The sequence below is a fragment of the Rhinatrema bivittatum genome, chromosome 4 (genome assembly GCF_901001135.1).
Source record: "Rhinatrema bivittatum chromosome 4, aRhiBiv1.1, whole genome shotgun sequence".
In the NCBI taxonomy this organism is placed as follows: Eukaryota; Metazoa; Chordata; class Amphibia; order Gymnophiona; family Rhinatrematidae; genus Rhinatrema; species Rhinatrema bivittatum.
This window is the reverse complement of record NC_042618.1, coordinates 169,403,107-169,425,691: the sequence shown is the minus strand read 5'-3', so window position 1 is coordinate 169,425,691 and position 22,585 is coordinate 169,403,107. Positions and strand designations below refer to the sequence as shown.

The 22,585-nt window shown below is 44.6% G+C and overlaps 1 protein-coding gene across 2 annotated transcripts in view; it reads right to left on the bottom strand.

The window, feature by feature from the left end:
- Positions 1-22,585, bottom strand: part of RPTOR (regulatory associated protein of MTOR complex 1) — a 699,963-nt gene that overhangs the window by 121,293 nt on the left and 556,085 nt on the right. For both annotated transcript variants that reach the window (XM_029599200.1, XM_029599201.1), the window contains exon 27: positions 15,588-15,712. In XM_029599200.1, the coding sequence (XP_029455060.1) occupies positions 15,588-15,712 (125 nt within the window). The remainder of the gene's footprint in view (positions 1-15,587; positions 15,713-22,585) is intronic.

Here is a 22,585-nt window from a genome sequence, read left to right as displayed (position 1 = left end):
TTTCTTGGGCGGTAGCTCCTAATACGGAACCTAACATTGCATAACTATAGCATGGGTTATTTTCCCTATATGCATCACCTTGCACTTATCCACATTAAATTTCATCTGCCATTTGGATGCCCAATTTTCCAGTCTCACAAGGTTTTCCTGCAATTTATCACAATCTGCTTGTGATTTAACTACACTGAAAAATTTTGTATCATCTGCAGATTTGATTACCTCACTTGTCGAATTTCTTTCCAGATCATTTATAAATATATCGAAAAGTACGGGTCCCAATACAGATCCCTGAGGCACTCCACTGCCCACTCCCTTCCACTGAGAAAATTGTCCATTTAATCTACTCTCTGTTTCCTGTCTTTTAGCCAGTTTGTAATCCACGAAAGGACATCGCCACCTATCCCATGACTTTTTACTTTTCCTAGAAGCCTCTCATGAGGAACTTTGTCGAACGCTTTCTGAAAATCCAAAAATACTACATCTACCGGTACACCTTTATCTATATGTTTATGAACTCCTTTAAAAAAAGTGAAGCAGATTTGTGAGGCAAGACTTGCCTTGGTAAAGCCATGCTGACTTTGTTCCATTAAACCATGTCTTTCTATATGTTCTGTGATTTTGATATTTAGAACACATTCCACTATTTTTCCTGGCACTGCAGTCAGGCTAACAGGTCTGTAGTTTCCCAGATCGCCCCTGGAGCCCTTTTTAAATATTGGGGTTACATTAGCCACCCTCCAGTCCTTCAGGTACAATGGATGATTTTAATGATAGGTTACAAATTTTTACTAATAGGTCCGAATTTCATTTTTGAGTTATTTCAGAACCCTGGGGTGTATACCATCCGGTCCAGGTGATTTATTACTCTTCAGTTTGTCAATCAGGCCTACCACATCTTCCAGGTTCACCGTGATTTGGTTCAGTCTATCTGAATCATTACCCATGAAAACCTTCTCTGATATGGGTATCTCCCAAACATCCTCTTCAGTAAACACTGAAGCAAAGAAATCATTTAATCTTTCCACAATGGCCTTATCTTCTCTAATTGCCCCTTTAACCCCTCGATCATCTAACGGTCCAATTGACTCCCTCATAGGCTTTCTGCTTCAGATATATTTTAAAAGGTTTTACTGTGAGCTTTTGCCTCTACGGCCAACTTCTTTTCAAATTCTCTCTTAGCCTGTCTTACATTAACTTGCCAATACTTATGCATTATCCTATTTTCTTCTGTTGGATCCTTTTTCCAATTTTGAATGAAGATCTTTTGGCTAAAATAGCTTCTTTCACCTCCCTTTTTAACCATGCCAGTGATTGTTTTGCCTTCTTTCCACCTTTCTTAATGTGTGAATAAATCTGGACTGTGCTTCTAGGATGGTATTTTTTTTTTTTTTTTTTAACAATGACCACGCCTCTTGCACGCTTTTTACCCAGTTTTTTTCTAACTATTTTTCTCATTTTGTCAAAGTTTCCCTTTTGAAAGTTTAGCATGAGAGCCGTGGATTTGCTTACTGTCTCCCTTCCACTCATTAATTCAAATTTGATCATATTACGATCACTATTGCCAAACAGCCCCACCACCATTACCTCTCACCAAATCCTGTGCTCCACTGAGAATTTGATCTAAAATTGCTCCCTTTCTTGTCGGTTCCTGAACCAATTGCTCCATAAAGTTGTCATTTATTCCATCCAGGAACTTTCTCTCTCTAGCATGCCCCGATGATACATTTACCCAATCAATATTGGGGGTCATTGAAATCTGAAAATACAATGAAGCAAAACCTTGCACATCCGCAAGTACTCAGACAAAAGCGTGCAGGACACAACTCTCTTCCACTCAAAATTTCAAACAATTCAGTTTATTTTGATAGAACTTGTTCAATTATTGGCAACTCCAAAAATAGCAACAATGTCTTAAAGTCCCCTGACACGGTCCCGTTGTTTCGCGGTTGCTGCATCGGGAGGGACCATGTAACATTTTCAATCTATAATGTAATAACAGTGTGTAAGAAGTGGAAACATAAGGACTACGGTGAAAACATTACAATGTAACCACATACCTTTACAGATGATCAATGGAGCGCAAGCGCCCTCAATACTGACAGCCATTTAAACCTGAAAAAAGGCGCGAAAGGTGACTTCTCACGAGACCCTAGCAACTCGAAATCCCGAACAGACGTCCTACCTCAGTAAAACAGGTGCCATTCAATTTCCATATTGAGTCCTTTAGGGGAACAGTATCCAAAGTGAAGATCCATCTTTGCTCCCTCTGCCCTAGAATCCCGTTAAAGTCACCTCCCCGAGGGGGGCGCGGGACTACCTCTAACACCAGGAAGGAGAGAGCCGAGATGGAGTGACCCCTGGAATGTCCCTAAGTTAGCTGGCTATCTTATTAGCTGGCAAGAATTTAGCCGGTTAAGTGCTCAAATATTCATTTAGCTGGCTAACTTCTTAGTTATATGCAAAAATCCACCACACTAGGTGATACTATGTAACTATAAATCAAAAATACCGGACCACTCCGATCACCTACCAACCTTTATGTAAATAAAACTTAACCAACTTCTTCAACCATTTGGTATTGTTACGAACTGTTCACACTTCTACCAACTTTCTTCTATATTATTTCAAAATTGTTTCTTTGTTTCCAACTACGTTGCCTTGTGCCAGAGAGAAAGTTCAATCTATAGCCATTCATTGTAAAGTTTGAGCTTAAAACCGAACTTATAAGCCATTCACTTCAAAATATTTTGAAAAAATAATTTTGAAACATTCAAAACAAATTGTCAGATTTTGTGCTCTTCAGTTTGGTTTATACACAATGGAAGGAGGTTGGCGGTTAATGATTATAAGGTCAATCATTAGCTCATTGCCGTGGTGGCAAATGCAATTATATGAAAACCAACAACCCCTTCCTTATAAGATTTATTGAATTGCCAAAATGGCTTCAATTTTGAAATAATATAGAAGAAAGTTGGTAGAAGTGTGAACAGTTCGTAACAATACAAAATAGTTGAAGAAGTTGGTTAAGTTTTATTTACATAAAGGTTGGTAGGTGATTGGAGTGATCCGTTTTTTTTTTTATTTATAGTAACTTCTTAGTTAGCCAGCTAAATGCTTTTGAATTTGGCCCTCAGGGTTAATTGTATGTTACTCTAAATCATTAATTGGCTCATTTTGAAGATTTTCTTCCTGCCTGGGGAGAAGGGGTGTTATCTATATAACCAAAAAAATGCCTGGGGTGGGTGGGAATCAAACTAGTGACTCTTTGCCTAGGAACCAGCACTATCACCTTTTTAGATCAAATAAGAGACCTTTGCAAACTCACAATTCTAATGGTTACAAACAAATACGAATCTTTACTAACTCACAAAATTTATCCAAAGTCTCTTTTCCTTAAATACACAATTTTCTTTACACTTGGAAACAAATACTAACTTATATTAGCTCACAAAATTAAGCCAAAGTCTATAACTTCTAAATACACACAATTTCAAACAAATACCAGCCTTAGAAACTAACACACAATATACAAAACCAGTAAATTAATCCCTTTAAGAATTTTTTTCTTTATATGATTTTAAGCATTTTTCCCCAACTAGCCAACTTACCACCGGCAGAAGAAGGTTCTGCAGTCAGCACTCCCTGTACTTCAGGACATACACTGATAAAAGATTCAAGGAGGAGAGACAAAAGCCAGGAATCCCATTCCCATGCCCAATATGAGCTTAGCAAGTAACCCCAACCCAACTCTCTCTCTCTGTCATATACAGGGAAACTGCATCAAATTCATTCCACTGACCTGCCCCCTAAATACAGGCAAGCCACTCATATTTCAAATAAAAGTACATGAGTAATTCTTGCTCCAGCTGTGAGAGAGCGCCAGTGACAGAGAACGGGGCTAGTTCATCATGAAAAGTTACTAGCAATCATGAGAACATGTGGTAGAGGGAATGAAGAAATAGGGTGTGCTATAAAGAGCAAGGCTAGGACAATATGAGAAAGAGATGGCAGGGTGACAAAACATGCCACTCTATGTCTTTACTAAGACATTGACAGGTATGATTCAGACCTGAGTTAAGAGGAAAGAAGGCACTCACCTCCCTGTTTACTCCTGTCAAGATAGATTGAAACCCTTCGTGCCAGACCTGTGAGAAGACAGGGATTAAGGGGTTGATGCGAAGGGTAATTTGGTCAGCCAAAACAAAATAAATTATAAACATGAATTAACAGAGCACTAAAAAGCAATGAAAACAAAAGACCAAACACCCAAGTAAAAAAAAAAACACCAAAACACAACCCCCCACCTACAAAAAAAAAAAACCCCAAATCACATCCTGACCACCCTCCAAGCAAAGGCTCCCATTCTGCTATTGCTCTATCCAGCTCCCCAGAAATTCAAAGCAACTAAGAAACATTTCTCTTCTCACACACTCTTAAGGTACAAAGACTTGGTCATGTAACAGTGCTGTTAGTTGCATGCCTTCAGCATCATGTATTCCTGAACATATCAAGATCAGTCCAAACAAGTGGATTTATGCATCTCTACCAGCAGGAGGCGGCAGATAATAAAAACTTTGAGGCACTGCTACATACACGAGAGTGCCACCTGCAGTCTCTCAGTATTTTTCTGTCTCCAACAGATGGTAGAGGTACGAACCTGCAGTCCTGACTGAAAGTGGAGACTTGGAGATTTTAAAGTTGGAATCAGCAACCCAAGGTGCTAGTTTCCTTTGTGGGCCAACCCTCAGGTTGAGCCAGGCGACCGAGGGGTTGGATACTCCTGGCTGTAGTGGCCTGCTACCTCCGGGGACCGGCTCACACTTGGTGTCCCGAAGTCTCCTCCTGTCTGCTGCTGGCTCTGTGCAGGGAAATATCCCTATTTTTGTTCTTCCATTTAAGCTTGTTTAAAAAAAAAAAAAAAAAAGAAGAAACAAGTTGACTGAGCCAGAACTATCAGCCTGTAGTTGAGTGCCGGGGTGGTTGACCAGCGTGAGCTGCTGGGGTCAACAGGAGGGTGAGAGCGTGTAGGGCCATGTGTGAGTTTAGTTGTGTGTCCCCCCCCCCCCCCCCGTCCCCCCGGGAAGGGAAGGTTTGATGTGCGCCACGCTTCTCATGCGGCACTTGGGCTGCTGCCGTTTCTCGTGCGCCGTCCGGGTCGGCGAGGACGCACTTTTTCACGTGGCTCAGCAGAGCTCATGTGGTGTGGCCTTACTCGTGACGGTGTGCTAGGGACGAGTGAATACCGCATGGCGGTCAAGCTGCGCATGGAATCTTGTAAAGCCTGCGGGCTTTGGTCGGCTTGCTTGAATGATCGCTCCCTCTGCACAGGTTGTGCTAAGGGGGGGGGGGGGGGGAGGGCGGAGGGCTTTTCCAGTAAGCCTTCAAAGGCCAGGAATGTTTCCTGATTCATGGGTGTTGCGGCTGGCACCAAGGGAGGGGTCTCCTTTGCTTCTGCTCCCGTGGGGGATTGCAGTGAGAAGGCCTTGGCCGTGGTGCATGATCATGAGGAGGATGCAGATTCAGAGTCCATTCTTCTTGTTCTAGCTAGGGAAAGTATAGGACAGAGGAGATCCAGAGAGAGAAAGTCAGGCCTGTCAAAGAGACTGAGACTGGCTTCAGTGGGGGTTCTGGGAATGGGCTCAGACACCTGGGATTGTTTGGTGCTGGTGTGGAGGGTGATCCCAGTCATCTGGATGACTCAGACGAGGTGCAGGAGGATGCTGCGTCTCTGCAGGTTGTGGATCCAGAGGCAGACCTGGATGGGGACCAGGAACTGGATCCAGATGTGAACAAGGATGATCCGGATCTCCTGGAAGGACCCACAACCAAGGGGGATGACCCTTGGGTAGTCCATCTGTTTGAGGAGGAGGAGCTTCACCCTCTCATCCCTCAGGTGCTGGAAGAGTTGGGGATGAAGCTAACCCAGAAAAAGTTGGATAATGAGGGCATCAATCTGGTTCTGGATGGTCTGTGGGGTCCATCTAGTACCTTTCCCATATCTAAAAAGATTAAGAAGCTGACTAGCTGGGAATAGGATTTCCCGGTCGCAGGCTTGAAGGTTGGTAGGGTGATGGCTAAGCTTTATCCCAAGCTGGAGGAGCATTTGGACAGTCTCAAGACCCTAAGGTGAATGCAGCAGTCTTGGCAGTAACTAAGAAGACTACAATTCCGGGAGTGAGGTTCGCCACTTTGAAGGATGACAAGGATTGCAAATTGGAAATCCAATTAAAGAGCATGTTTGAGGTGTCAGCCTTCAGTCTGTGAGCCGCGGTGTGTGGCAACATTATGCAGCGAGCTTGCTTGTTTTGGATTCAGAGGCCTCAGGTACAGGCTTCGTCTGGCATGCTGACTCCCGCTCAGGTGGTTCGCCTGGAAGCTGAGGTAGCTTATGTGGCAGATGTGCCCTACGATTTGGTATGTACTTTGGTCAAAAGCATGGTCTCTTTGGTGGCGGCGCGCTGGCTGCTGTGGTTGCCCAATTGGTCAGCAGACGTGGTCCAAGTCGCAGTTGTGCATCTTCCCTTTAAGGGGAAGCTGCTCTTCGTGGAGGAGCTGGATTAGCTGATGAAGTTCCTGGGGGAATCCAAGGGAAATAAGCTGCCAGTTAAAAGGACAAAAGGTCGTCATTCCACCCCGACTCCGTTTTTCGGGAGTCAAGGAGATTTTGTTCCGGGAGAGAGACTTCTACCTTGAGTTCCAAGAGGTCATCAGGTCATCAACAGCCATTTCGGAGTTCTGGCAGGCCCTCCAGAGGTGGGTCCAGTCAGGGAACCAGGGAAATAAGGCTCCCAATGAAGCCAGGCTCACCCATTCTTCGCTGGAAGCGATAGGGGGCAGGTTGCCCTATTTTTATGAGGAGTGTGCCAAAATTAACTCTGGAAGTTGTGAGAGACTGTTATAGCATAGAGTTTTCACACCCACTCAGGGAAGCCTTTATGGAGTCCCACTGGTCTTCTCAAAGCAAAAGGGAAGTGGTAGAGGGGACTTTGCAAAGGTTGATAAGCTTAGAGGCCATAACTCTGGTGCTGTTGAGCAAGCGGGGGTGGGGGAGGTATTCTATCTATCTTGTGGTACCAAAAAAGGAGGGAACCTTCCAGCCCATCTTGGATTTGCAAAAGGTAAACGTAAGCTTGCGGGTGCCACGTTTCTGGATGGAGAGGCTGCGTACAGTGATTGCAATGCTAAGAAAGGAGATTTCCTGGCAATTTTGGATCTCACCGAAGCTTATCTGCATATTCCCATTCAGAAATTTCAGCTGTTCAAGGTGTTGGGTCAGCACTTCCAGTTTCAGGCTCGGCTATGACTCCCCAAACCTTCACAAAGGTGATGATGGTGTTAATGACAGCCTTGAGACAAGAAGGGATTCTGGTCCATCCATACTTGGATGACTGGCTTATCTGGGCAAAGATGGAGGACTGCGGTTGATCCGTGCAACAAGTGATGAACACCCTCGCCTCTCTGGGTTGGGTGATCAATGTGGCAAAGAGTCACCTGGTTTCATCTCAATCATTGGAATATCTAGGAGCCCACTTCGATACCCAGAAGGGCAGAGTGTATCTGTCAGTGGACAGATTGTTGCAGTTGCAGGCACGGGTGAAACGGCTGTTGCAACTACCAGTGCCGAGGGTCTGAGATTGCTTTATAGGTACTGGGTTCTATGGCCTCGACATTGGATCTGGTGCGTGGGCCTTTGCGCACATGCGTCCATTGCAGAAGGCATTATTGTCCAGGTGGGACCTGATATCAGAGCAGTAACATCTACCCTTGCCTCTTCTAGTGGAATCCAGGTCCAGTCTTTCATGGTGGCTGTCGAGGAGCAACCTAGAAAGGGGAGTGGGTTGTGGTGACCATGGATGCCAGCCTCAAGGGCTGGGGAACAGTATGCCTGGGTGAATCTGCCCAGGGGAATCTGGTTGGTGACGGAGTCGGTCTGGTCTATCAATCGATGGATACAAGGGCGTACGCAGAGCCCTGGAAGCGTTTCTGCCTCTGGTCCAGGGTTGAATGGTTTGAGTGTTCTTAGATAATGTGACAACCATGGCGTACATCAACCGTCAAGGAGGAACAAAGTCATGCAGTGGCTCAGGAAGCTCAGCTATTTGTATGAGCGGAGTGTCACCTCAAGAAATTGCAGCCTCCCACATAGCGGGAGTAGACAATGTGCAGGTGGATTTCCTAAGCTGGCAACAGCTGGATCCCAGGGAATGGTAGCTGTCCCCAGAAGTCTGGAATCACGTTTGCCCAGGTGGGGTGTTCCTCAGCTGGATCTCATGGCAATGCGAGCCAATGCAAAGACCACAAGGATTCTTCAGTTGCAGAAAGGAGGTCGGTGCCATAGGACTAGATGCTCTGGTCTGCCTGTGCCTGACAGGGAACCTTCTTGTATGTGTTTCCTCTGTGGCCTCTCATAGGTAGAGTGTTGTGCCGCATAGAAGTGCATCCGGGGACAGTAGTGCAGGTGGCGCCGGAGTGTCCACGTAATCCTTGGTTCGCGGATCTTGTGTATCTGGCGGTGGATGGACCTCTTCGTCTGGCTCATCTGCTGGGATTGTTGTGACGGGTCCATATTTTCGGATTGGAAGGATCATTTTTGTCTTGCGTCTTGGCTTTTGAGATTCAGTGCTTGCGTATGAAGGGATATTTGGAAACCATAATTCTACCCTTCTCCTGGCTAGACAGCCTTCTACCCTCCATGGCGTATGTCAGGGTTTGGAAGGTTTTTGAGGTCTGGTGTCTGCAGCAGAGGCTGGATCCTCTGTCAGTGGCAGTGCCACATATTTTGTCCTTTCTTCAGCAAGGCTTGTCCAAGGGTTTAAACTATAGTTCATTCCGTGTTCAGATTTTGGCTTTGGGTTGTCTCAGGGGCAAAGTGCGGGGCAAGTCTTTGACCCTCTCATCCCAATGTCATCCGTTTCCTGAAGGGGGTGAAGCATTTGTGTCTTCCGGTTCGGAAGATGTGTCCAGATTGGAACCTCAACTTGGTTTTTCAGGTTCTCTGTGAGGCTCCTTTTGAACTCTTAGGTCGAGTTTCTCTGAAGGACCTTACGTTGAAGACTATCTTTCTGGTGGTGATTTGTTCCGCCAGGAGAATTTCGGAACTTCAGGCTCTTTTCTTGCCATGATCCCTTTTTGAAAATTACTCATGACAGGGTTGTCCTTGCACTGGTGCCTTCCTTTTTACCGAAAGTGTTTTTTCCTTTCATGTGAATCAGATGGTTGAAATACCGGGGTTTCCAGAATGGTCTAGAGATTCTTCGGGGTGGGGTAGAGATCTCCATTTTCTTTATGCTCATTACACGCTGTTGCGTTATTTGAAGGTCACTAATTCCTTTTGCGACTGGACCAATTCCTTGTGTTGTTCGGTGGGGATGAAGAAAGGAGAGAAAGCTTCTAAAGCTACGTTGGCTCACTGGTTGAAAGAGGCTATTTATTTGGCCTATATTTGTAAGGGTTATGCTATTCCGACAGGTCTTAAGGCACATTCAACTAAAGCACAGGCGGGCCTCTTGGGCGGAGTGTCAGTTGGTGTCTCCCGAAGAGGATCTGTAGGACTGCGGTGTGGTCCTCACTTCAAACTTTCGCCAAACATTACCAATTAGATATTCGGACGCAAGAGAATGTACCTCGGTGAAACCCTGTCGTGAGCGGGTCTTTCGGGGTACTGCCCGGTGTAGGGTTGCTTTGGTACATCCCACTTGTCTGACTGATCTGGGTATGTTCAGGAAAAGAAAATTGGTTCTTACTGCTAATTTTCGTTCCTGAAATACCACAGATCAGTCCAGTGACCCGCCTTGGTATTATTGCCGAAAGACTGATTTTCCTGGTATTTAAGATTTAATCTATTTCCTTTAGATTAAGAGGTTTTTTTTACAATGTAATCTATGTTTTTTGAGCAAGTGGTTGACAGATAGTTTTGATTCTGGACTTATATCAGGCTCCAGCCTAGGGGGCTCCAACTCTGGTGCCCTGGGAATGGGAATGTTATCTAATCTTGGCTTTGGTACAGGTCAATACTGAGGGACTGCAGGTGGCACTCTCGTGTATGTAGCAGTGCCTCAGTTTTTATTTTCTGCCTCCATCCGCTGGTAGGGATGCATAAACCCACTTGTCTGATTTGTGGTATTATAGGAACGAAAATTAGCAGGAAAGAACCAATTTTCCTTTTTAACATGACTGACATGGATTCTCCACAGTCAACAGCATCCTATAGGTTGTTGTACCTCTGTACGGAGTATGGGGACATTGTTCCCTAACCATGGTGAGAAATAAAAGGACAGTCCTTTTTCTTTCTTATCTCAGTCCTAGCTAGTTCATTTCATGATCAGGAAGCCATGAGGCTTCTCAGTGTCCTACCATTTTTACAAATTCAGACAGAGCAACCAGATTGAGAACTGACAATGAATCAGAAGTATCAGGATTTCACAGTCTTCCTTACAGATCATCATTAATGTGCATCCTATACAGAATGTGTCTTGACAGTTTTTTTTCTAAATGATCATGCTATTAGAACCGTACCTTGCATGAAATAAATGCAAATTCATATGAGTGCACATAATTAATCACGTGTATTGACATACACCAGATACCAAATCAAATCACTTCCACAGGTCATATCAGTTTTAGATCTAACATCCAATATGAGAACAATGAGCAATGCCCCAAATAGGAATTAACACACCAGATGCATGCCTCACTTATACTGAAGGAAAGAGATCTTAATATCGTCAGGCTGTATGCCATTGAGTATATTGAGCACTGTACTCCCACAGGATCTGATTTTAAAAAGCATTTACATGCTTAAAGTTGGGTTTTACATGTGTAAATGCACTTTACCCATGTAAGTGGGCTTTTGAAAATTGCTACACTATATGCCTTTGAATTGTCCATAGGATATTCACATCTAAATGCATTTTGCACATGTAAAGGCTTTTTAAAATTGCTATGATAGTATGTTACATTTACACATGTAACCCCTTTTTTTCAAATTACCTCCAGCATGTACATAGCCACACGGATTAACCCCACTGTGGATACTGAGCATTGTGCCTGCACAGCATGACAGGCCTGTGGACTAACCCTCTACTGATATTAAGCACTGTGCCCCCATGGTATGAGAGGCTCGTGGACTAACCTCATGCTGATACTGAGCACAGTGTCCCCATGGTATGAGAGGCCCGGGGACTAACCTCACTGCTGATACTGAGCACTGTGCCCCCACTGCATGTGAAGCCCATGGACTTACTCCACTCACTCAGCAAAACAGGTTCTTCTCTGCCTGTGTCCTTATATACTCTGTCTCCAAGAAGTTGAATATAACGGCTGCACTGCTGAGGAACAGCTGGCAACCTTGCTTTTTCTCACTTAATTACTACATTCTTCTGCATTTCTTTCTAGGCATCTAATCTATCTGCTGCATTTATTCTGAGTGAATCAAATATAGGACTTCCAAGTTGTAAACATTAGATCAAACCACTGCACACAAACCAGTCAACAGTGAACACACAAAAATACATAAGGCTGTTGTATTATTCTGATGCACAATATGGCATGTGCCTGATTTGTGAAAGCTGCACCTATCTAAATAAATCACTAAATTGTGACTTAAATATTTTTAATGTCTTAATTAAGAGTGCTAGATTATGTTAAAAGCCATTTTCAAATTGATCCCAGCGGCAAAGGGTGACTTTTCCTTGGGTCACAAGAATTAGTGGCAGTGATAAGTCTTGAACTCAAGCCCCAGAACCTCTTCTAAATTATAGTCCAGTGCTCTGATGAGCAGGCCACATATCCACCAGATGCAACTAAACCCAGCGGCCGATATGCTCTTAAATCCTTCAATACCTATGCTGCCACCACCTTAATATACCTAATAAATTGCACAGCTGAGTAATCTCAAGGACAGAAGACTGGTAAAAACTACAGGGGACAGTCATATTTATTGTGGGGCACTTAAAAAAAAAAAAGTACCATTTCATTATGTATGGAGAACATGAAAGGATGAGTCTGAAGAGATCTTGTCATGAGTTTTAGTATTGCTGACAGTGACACTGTTCATCAATAATCTGATTTATCTTGTCCACTGCTGATTCCTGCCTGCTCCATGACACTCTTGTTCAAAGATCAAACTAAGGGCTCTGTAACCTCAGTAGAGAGACAGAGTATGTACAGCCCTGGGAGGCCAGGTGTCAGGTTAACTCAGTTTCACCTGGGCTGCTATCATTTATCCCACCTGCTGCAAAATGGTGCAATCTGGTCCCCATTCCAGCATGTGAGATGAGAAAGGGTTTTATATCACATTTATCTGCAGTTCCCATGCTGTATAATCTGAAGACCCCACCTCTTTCATAGGCTACAACCATGTTAGCATTCTTGCACTACTACAGTATCAAGAAGCATATATATATATATATTTTTTTTAATTTTAAAATATTTAGATTCTGCTCATAATAATGAAATCAAGCTGAGATTACAAATCAATAAAACATTTAAATATCATCATACAATTTTAACAAAACATAACACTAAAAATACTGCAAATACATGACACTACCAAATCATTGCGCATTACCAAAAGCTTCACTAAAAAGAAGTTTTAAGTATGTTCCCACATTCTCTAACCTGCATTTGTCACATAGGCAATCCAAGCACCCCAAAATGGTTGTGCCATTCACCGACTGTTCAAGTAGAATTTCACAGAGTGCCATACAATGCCAGGCTTTCTGCACCATGGAAAAGGAAGTGGCAGGAATTTAGAGCTTTGACCAGGCCAGGAAGAGAATACTGGTAGATATTAACCTATCAATACCACTGGGATGATCCTGGGAAGTGCTGCACCAGATAAGTGAACTGATTAACAAAAAACCATGGATATCTCAGTTACACATACGTCATCTCTTTCCGGTAATTGCAGAGATCATGCTTCTGCCTACTTCTACCTTTCCACTTGTCTGAGTCTGTTTTTACCATTTGCCCTTTGAAAAGGTTTGCAGCTTTCAACACTGACCTATTTAAGAGTATATGAGACATTCCTGTGCTGCTTAGAGCCATACAGCCTTGTGCACATCTGCATGCATGTGTACATCTGAGCATCGCATGCCAAGAGAAATCCAACCCCAGAAAATACTGCTGTAAAAATGTTTCATAGGTGGACTGACTTGGCATCAGATTCCTAGGGTTAAAATCCTGACTCTGTTCCAAATGTTCAAGGATTTGCTAGTCTTGCCTCCCACATGGGCAGGTTTATCTGAATATCATCACAAAGGGGAAGTGTTGCTGAAACAGTGGACTGGGAAGGGATGAACCTTTCCTCTCTCCAGTCTCTTCCAGCTCTTTTTTAAAATCATGTAACATCCTTCTTGCACATCTTACAAGGAAGGCCGATTTCCCCTGTCAGGATCACCGAAATGGCATATAACAGGCTACAAAAGTGAGCTGCAAACCCTAAAATTGCCGAGGACCCTCCACCAGACAGACCATGCAAAGCCATGCAGCAAGCATGCAAGGATAAACAGACAGAAAAAGGAAGCAATGAACAGGTGAATGCCTTCAAAGACAGATCAAAGAGGACATTAAAAAACTATTCGGAGACCAATTCTGACTGATAAAAGTTCAGTAAACCTTGTCATGTGGCTTAGGGAAGAGTGGGTTTTAACAGCTGACCCTGTAATTTACAGATACTGATCAGTGACATGTGGGACTAGGAGAGGCAGGCACACCAACACTTGTGAAGAAGTCAGTGCACAAAAGAAGAGGGCTCTAGGGAGAAAACTGAGCAGTGAGTGCCACTGTTCCAGTTTTGGTACTGGGTTCTCCTTCCCAGCACAGACCTACCTCGAGTGGTTGGTAACATGTCTGACAGGCCCTGCCACGCAGTCACCAATCTCTGGATTCTTTTCCAGATCTGCAAAGTTCTTCCATACTCTGATAGCTCCATCATCTTCAGAGCAAAAAAATAAAAGAGCAAAAGGGTTAAAGAAAAACAAGAAAGCATGTACTATTCACCTGCCTCCCCCTCTCCCCCCCAACCAAGGGAAAAAAAGAAGGAATTAGTGTGTCTGATTTGAAGGCATATATGCAGATGATAGATTTTGTTTGAACTTGCTCACAGTCATCTGGTTGATGGTCCCCACTCAGAGACAGCACAACCAGCCGGGGCCATGTTAGGTCATGCTGTTGCCCAAGTGGGGATGACATCATTCCACTAGGTCAGGAAGCTCTAGCAATCACTACTCAGGCAAAAAAAAAACAAACCAACTTTTCCTCCGAGCTCTAGCTAGGACATTGCCTCTCTCTTTTGCTCTTCCTTCTCTGTATCCAGTACTAAAACCCTCCAAAGCCTCTATTAAACAAAGCTCCCTGCACCCTCCTCCTCATCCTCTGCATTTTCTCACTCGCATCTCCTACTACTTTTTTTTTTTTTTAAATGATTCTTTTCTTTCATACTAAAGAGAAAAATAAGAAAATCAATACAGCGAGAAGAAAGCATGCCCTTGTCCTTTTACACCCACACTTTTTCATTACACCCAGCCCGCCCAGCATTTCCACAATAGGCTGCAAAGGTAATTGAAAACGCTTGCAACAACATACAAGAATGGGCTTTCTTAGAAGAAGAGCGACAGAAGAGGAAAAGGCTTTCTGCTCAGTGAATGGGAAAGCGGCACTCTACAGCTACAGTGTGCATGAGGTCACATCACATGGCGCCAGCAGAAACCCCTTCGCCAGGGCATCGTGACAGTGCAGCTCCTTCATGCGGGAAGGATTTGGTTTTATTCCCCTCCAAGACTAATCTTCAGAGGACTCTATTTTCTTTTAAAGCAATCATTTGTACACTCAAGAACCGCATACCTTTAAACAGTGTATTACTCCTTACTCTGAGAAATCCTAGCATTTTTCTTTCTCCCTCCCTCCTGGTCACCATCTCTGGATCTCTTTCCAGAACTATACACATGCTCTTTTAGGTGCAAGACTTTCCCTTTTACTCTTTTTAAAATGTTTCTTCCTACAACACACCCAACTGGGAGGCTTAGCCATCTCTTTTTTTTTTTTCCCTTCTCTCTGCCAAGTGCTGTGCTTCTGTTTCAACACACACTCTTATGGGATGAGTACATTAAAATCAGGTATTATAAAAAGTCTCAAACTGGTCCAAAGAGGACCGCACACATTTTAACTGCCCTCACTGAGAGTTCTCAGCTATAGCTGGATTAATTCAGGAAGGGCCTCATTATTATCCAGAAATTGGCCAGAATGTCTGAGCTTTTTTCCTGTATTTACCTCAGTTGCAGCATAAAAACCACTAGGGGATGTAAGGGCAAAGGTCATCTAACCCTGCATGCTGCCTCTGACAGCAGCAAGTAGCTTGGAGGAAGGTTAGAAGAAACAAGGCATGTATAAAATGCTCTGTTTCTAAACAAATACTCAGGAACATGTCCACTAAATGATAAAGTAAAAAAAATAATTTACTGACAGAGAAAATAGTTCATACTAATAAAGAGTGCCAAAGAGGCAAGTTATCTCTAAACATCACCACGCCCCCATCTTCTATACAAAGTTTCCCCTTTTTTTTTTGAGCTGAATAGAGCTGAGCTCACCTGTGGCACTCATGAGCAAGGAGCAATCCTGTCCATTCAAGTACTCTACGGCAGTGATCCTGGTGTAACGTGGGTTCCCATTGTGGAAATAATCCAGCTTCTCTCCCTTCTCCCAGTCCCAAAAACTTGTGAAAGGGAAAATAAAGCACAATAAGCAATGAAAGTGAATGCAAATAGATTCTATACTCGGCCACCGCTGACCTGCTAGGAATGGCTCAGTGCCAGCAAGTTGGTGATGGCCAGTTCCTGTTCATATCCAGATCAGTCCAGACTCCTGGGTTTTGAATTCCTACCAGCAGATGGAGACAGAGAAAGTTTCACTGACACTGTACATAACAGTGTGCCAACTGCAGTCCCTCAGTATTTCTCTGTCTCCAGCATATGGTAGATGGTGTAACACTTGCAGACTGAAAAAAAACAAAACAAAACAGAGATCATTAAGGATAGAAGATTGCTGGATCCTCCCAGGGGGTTGAGGTTCTGGTGGGGCCATCCTCCCTGGTAAGAGCTGGGCAAGAAGGGGTTTGGCAACCCTTTTGTAACTTGATCCTAGAATTTGTGGGGTGGACATCTGGTGGTCCAGATCCCTCATCCCCCATGAGGCAGCCTTGGATCACGCCAATACCTCTGCATTTTCAGTCCATAGGAGCAGGGAAGTATACCTTTTTTTTCTTATGGGGCTACTTTGCGGTTCACAGCAGCCAGGCTTGCAGTTACATGGGCAGTAACCTTCAGTGAGCGAGTGGCAGGTCATTGCACGGCTATCCTACGGCTTCCCACGGGTGAATGCAGTAGCAGTGCGTGGCCTCCGACACGTCGTCATGGCACACAGCAAGGCTCACCGTGCTTGCAGGGAATCGTGCAGGCCTGTGCTCCATATGCTGACTGGATGTGAAGGCACTTTGGGGGGGTCTGCTTTTTCTGCTACTGCTCCTGTTAGACCAGCAACAATCTCCTGGGGGGGGTCACATCTTGACATGAAGGGTTACACATTGTCCTCATGGGAATGGTGCTATGTTAGCTTCTTCAGCAAGGCCTTCGGCTTCAGTGGGGGAGGACAGGAACTCCCCATCATGACTGTCTGCCTCCGTTACTGGCTCTGGGGAGGTTTTGATGGTGATAATTTGCACCTGGCTAGGGAGGACTTGGACCTGGAGGATTTCCCTTTGGATGGGGATTTGGATGGACCCCAGGTCTTTACCACTGAGTTTATTTTACTCATACATAGTGCTTATTTAGCAGAGCATGCAATAGGGGATAAGACGAGATCCAGGGGAGATATCTGGCCTGGAAAGAGCTCCATGCCAGGTAAAAGAAAGCATTCGGTAAGTGTTTGCCATGTTCTGAGCTTTTCCTCGCAGACAGGTGGAGCTGAGAAGGATACAGATGACTGATGATCCAGAAGCTGCGACAGGGTGTTCCCCAGGTGCAGTCCAACTGCTGGATGCAGCAGACTCAGCCTAGGGCCCAGAGGAGGTCCCGCTGGCTGAAGGGTATGATCCCAAGGTAGTGCACCTCTTCCGTAGAGAGGAGCTTTGGCCTTTGATTCCATCTGTGCTTCAGGAACTGGGAATCAAGGTGTCTCAGGAAGAATCAGACTTGGAAGGTGTGGATCCCGTGAGGGATGGCTTGCGTGGATCAGCGAAAGCCTCTCTCTTCCATAAGTCAGTGAAAAAGCTGGTGTTCGAGAGTGGATACTACAGAATCCCGTCTAAGGATTGGCAGAGCCATGGTGAAGCTTTATCCATTGCTGGAGGAGATGGAGTTTTTGGCGCTACCGAAAGTCGACACTTCCAGCTCAGTGGTCACTAAGACCACTACCATTCAAGTAGTGGGCTTGACTGCTCTAAGGGATGTGCAAGATCGCAAGTTGGAGCTTCATCTCAAGAGGATTTTTGATGAGTCGGCCCTTAGGTATAAGGGCTTTGATTTATTTATAAATTTATGTATTGGCTATCAGCAGCAGCAGTAGTTTTATGCAAAGGGTATCTCTGCATTGGATCCAACAGTTGCAGGAGATGCAAGCTGTATTGGAGCTGGTAGCTCAGTGGGCTGAGCATTTAGAGGAGACTGTGGTGTATGGGACAGATGCTCTGTATAACCTAATACGGACATCCTCCAGGATTATGATGCCTGTGGTGTCTGCTAGGAGATTACTGTGTTACGGAATTGGTCAGCAGATGTTTGGTCTAAATCTCAGCTGGGGGCCTCTTAAGTTTAAGGGCAAACTCCTGTTCGGAGAGGACTTGGAGCAAATCATTAAACACCTGGGACAGTCCAAAGTTCATAAGCTACCAGAAGACAAGCCAAGAGGCAGGCAATTTTTCCCTGCTCGGGCATGCTATTGGGATAACAAGAGATTTTGCCAAGCAACCCTCAGGCAGATAGACCCCAGTCTTGGGATTAGTCCTTTTTTTGGGGGGGGGGGGGGGGGGGGCAAGGCCATCTCAAGATAGCCCTGGTATAGTTGCAGGAGGTACAAAGTCCTCACAATGAAGTGAGGACGGTCCACTCTTCAGTTCTGGCATTTGGAGGGCAACCAAAATTACAATGGACCAGTAGGTTCTTAAGTGTCATAAAAGATGGCTATGCTTTAGAATTTGCTTGTCCAGTTTGAAACATTTGTTTCCCTTTGCGCTCCTCACAGTGGACTGCTTGTGGCATCTAGGGGCTATAGTGCAGGTTTCTCAGCAGAAGCAAAGAACATGAAGGTACTCCATTTTTTTCATGGTTCCGAAAAAGGAAGGTACATTTTGGCCAATCTTGGATTTAAAGAAAGTAAATGCGCTTTTCAAGGTTCCTCGTTTCCGCATGGAGACTTTGAGATCTGTCATAGCAGCAGTATGCAAAGGGGAGTTCTTGGTATTTCTTGACTTGACAGAGGCATATCTGCATATAGCCATTAGACTGGAGCACCAGAGATTTTGGAGGTTCATGATCCTAGGGGAACATTTTCAATTTCGGACCCTTCCCTTAGGATTGGCGACAGCTCTGCATACCTTCACCAAGGTGATGGTGGTGCTGGCTGCCACATTGTGAAGGGAGGGTTGTTGGTGCATCCATAGCTGGATGACTGGCTCATTTGTGCAAAATTAGAGGACCTCTGTCGGCAGTCAGTGCAGAAGGTACTGATGCACTTGAAGTCTCTCGGATGGGTGGTGAATTTGACAAAAAGCCATCTGGTCTCCTTTCAAGATTCTGGAGTATCTGGGGCTTGGTTCGACATGCTGGTGAGTAGAGTGTCTCTCACAGAAGAGAGGTTACTGAAATTGAAGGGTCATATTCCACATCTGCAAGGGTTTTCGGTCCTCAAGATCTGGGACTCTCTACAGGTCTTAGGCTCTATGGCATAGACATTGGAACTAGTGCAATGGGCGTTTGTGCATATGCAGCCTCTTCAGAGGCTCTTCTCTCCTGATGGAATCAGTTTTCTGAGGAGTTTCATCTTCCCCTTTGCTAGAGAGGGAAGGCAGGGACAATCTTTCATGGTGGCTTCTTTGTGCCAATCTCAAGCATGGTGTGGAATTGGAGGTTCCAAATTGGGTGATAGTCATCACCGATGCCAGTCTCTCTGGTTGAGGTCGGTGTGCCTGGATCAGTCAGCACAGGGCCAGTGGTCAAAACAGGAAGCCTCATGGTCTATCAATTATTTAGAGATGAGAGTGGTGCATTTTGCGTTACTAGCTTTTCTGCCACAGTTACATGACCTCCTGGTGCGAGTTCTATCAGACAATACAATGATGGTGACCCTCATCAATTATCAGGGCAGAACCAAGAGTCAGGTGGTAGCATGAGAGGCCCAGGAGTTGATTTGCTGGGTGGAGCAGAGTCTCACATCGCCAGGGTGGACAAAGTTTAGGCGGATTTTCTCAACTGGAGAAAACTAGAACCCAGGGAATGGGAGCTGTCAGACGCGGCAATGCACGTCATTCACAGGAATTGACGGTATCTCTATAAAGACTTAATGGTGACCAGACAGAACACCAAGGCATCTTGGTTTTACAGCTGCTGAAGAGAACACGGTGCAGAAGGAATTGATGCTCTGGTTCTGCAATGGCCTCGAGGAATTCTTTGTGTCTCCCCCTCTATGGCCACTGGCAGGCAAGGTGTTAGGGTGGATAGAGAAACATCCGGGCAACATGATTCTGGTGGTTCCAGAGTGGTCACAGTGTCCATGGTTCATAAATCTGATCAACATGGCCATATACGGGTACTGAGCTTCATCCATCTGTTAAATCTTCTCCAGGGCCCAATATTTTCAAATCAAGTGATTCAGTTGTCTCAAGGCTTGGCTTTTGAGAGGAGGTGACTGAGACAGAGGGAATATTCCGAAGCAGTTATTACTACCTTATTGCAGGTCAGGCAACCTTTTACATCTTTGGCGTATGGGCAGAATTTGGAAGGTTTTCGAGTCCTGGTGTGCTGTTAACGAGTGCAGCCAGTTCAGGCTACAGTGTCGCAGATTTTGGCCTTTCAAAAGGGTTCTAGTCGAGGGATTGGCCTTTAACTCTGAGAATCCAGGTTAAGGCCTTGAGCTGTGTCTGGGGTAACGTGCAGGGGTATCCTCTGTCTGCACATCCGGATGTTATACGGATCCTTCGTGGGGGGGGGGGGGGGGGGGGGGTAAGAAATTGTGTCCTCTTGTGCGAAAGATCTGCCCATCTTCGAATCTTAATCTAGTGTTTACAGGAATGTGTGAGGCTCCATTTGAACCAATAAAGAGGGCAATGTTAAAGGACTTGACCCTTAAAGTGGTTTTTCTTGTGGCTATTTGTTTAACGGAGAATCTCAGAGCTCCAGGCATTATCATGTGGAGATTTCTTTCAACAGATTTCAGATATGGGGATATCATTGCACATGGTGCCTTTTTTTCTACCAAAGGTGGTTTCGGCATTCCATCTTACTCAGACAGTGAAACTTCCAGCCTTTCCAGATTTGGATTAGTCCTCACCTCATGCGAGGCAGTTTAGGCTCTTGAATGGAAGGCGTGCATTATTGAGGTATCTGAAGATTACGAATGATTTCCGTACATTGGATCACCTCTTTGTACTGTGGAGTGGTCCAAAGAAAGGAGGTAAAGCATCTAAGGCTAGAATTGCACAGCATCTGAAGGAGGTGATCGGGTCTGACTAATATTTCTAAAGGTCGCCATGTGCCTGAGAATTTAAGGGCTCACTCAGTGCGTTCTCAGGGGACCTCTTAGGCCAAGTCACAACAGATGTCTCCACAGGAAATCTGCAGGGCGGCTTCTTGGAAGTCGTTGCACACTTTTGCTAGGCATTATCACTTGGATGTCAGAGCTCCGGCTTCCATGTACTTTGGTGAGTGTTCTACAAGCGGGACTCTCCAGATCCTACCCTGTTTTAAGGGAGCTTGGGTTCATCCCAGGAGTCTGCACTGACCTGGATATGAACAGGAAAGAAAAATTGGTTCTTACCTGCTAATTTTCATTCCTGTAATACCACATATCAGTCCAGAGACCCACCCATTAATCGAGGGAAAGTGTCTGCCACTCGCACTGATCGTTTGTATAAAGTGCAGAGTTGTTGGAGGTTTTCAATGCTGTTCACGTAAGTTAATTTTGGGAAACAAGTTTTCCATTTTGTGGCAACCTCACCTTCCTCCTTCTCATTGGTGGTGGTGGTGGTGGTGGGGGGGGGTGTATTTAAAATTTTAAAGTTGCTGTCATCTTGACGAGTACAGATCAATTCTGAGGGACTGCAGGTGGCATACTAGGTTATGTACAGTATCAGTGAAACTTTCTCTTTCTCCATCTACTGGCAGGGATGCAAAATCCCAGGTGTTTTGACTGATCTGTGGTATTAAAGGAACAAAAATTAGCAGGTAAGAACCAATTTTCTTGTACCATTCAGCAAAATAAGGAGGAAACAAGGGGCAGAAAGAAAAACACAATCCAGTGACACTGCAGGCCATGGGGGTAGTCAGGTGGTACAAGCAGGCTACAACTCCCTAGAAACCAACTATGTTGTTGCCAGCAGGATGGTGGATAAAATATGAGATGTGTGGATGGGTGCTGGCTTAAGCATGGGAACTTGAACACTCATCTATCCAGTATGGTTGAGAATCAATGAAGATGACAACAGAAACTGTCTTGGCTAAAAAGGAATATCCTACAAGCGGTCACACTTTAGGACTGGCAGCTGGAACATATTCTTGCAGTGTGGATGGAAATAACTGGCCTGTCAGTCTTTCTGTCGTCCTCTCCTATGCTACATAGTGAAACAGGGTTTCCCTATTACAGTAATGATTCTTTGGGTAAATTTGTTTCTATCTACATCACAAACCATTTCCTGGGATGTGTACGCTGGAGGAATGTATGCAAGTCTGTTACTACATAGGCTGCACTCACTTACTATGAAAACAGAGATCTACAATGCTGCAGAATTGTTTTGTGATGTGAAACTGGAAATTCCGCAGGTGTCTTATGACCATATCAGATGCTTACACTTAGTACATATCTATCTTGCTGTTCTCCTTTCTGTACTGTGTGTCCACAGCTAGTGCTATGATAAAACTGCTTCATTTCCCACTTGAAGTACTGAAGTTAAACATCAGCACAGAGGCGGAAAGCTGAATGGGGTAGTTGTGGGCTTCCATCTCCAAGACAGCTAGGGAAGAAATACATTTTGAAGCCTGGTGGCATGGGAGATGCTCGTGCCACAAAAGCAGCGCACAGAAATTTCACTAGATAACATCAAAGCAGGAAATATTTGATTTTTATATTCCACTTTTAAGTAACAAAACATATAAGAACAAGACTCAGCCAATCTAATTCTGTCTTGCTCAACGCAGTGCATTTGTAAGATGAACAGATCTTTAATTTAAAAAAAAAAAAAGGAAAGAGGCAATAATTAGCTAGTTGTGTTGTGCACTGAGAGGGTTTAAAATGATGGGTAGCTTGTAGGCCTGAGGTTACTTTGTATCTGCAAGCTAAGGATTTATTGTATTAAAAATTTATACATTACCTCCGCTGCATA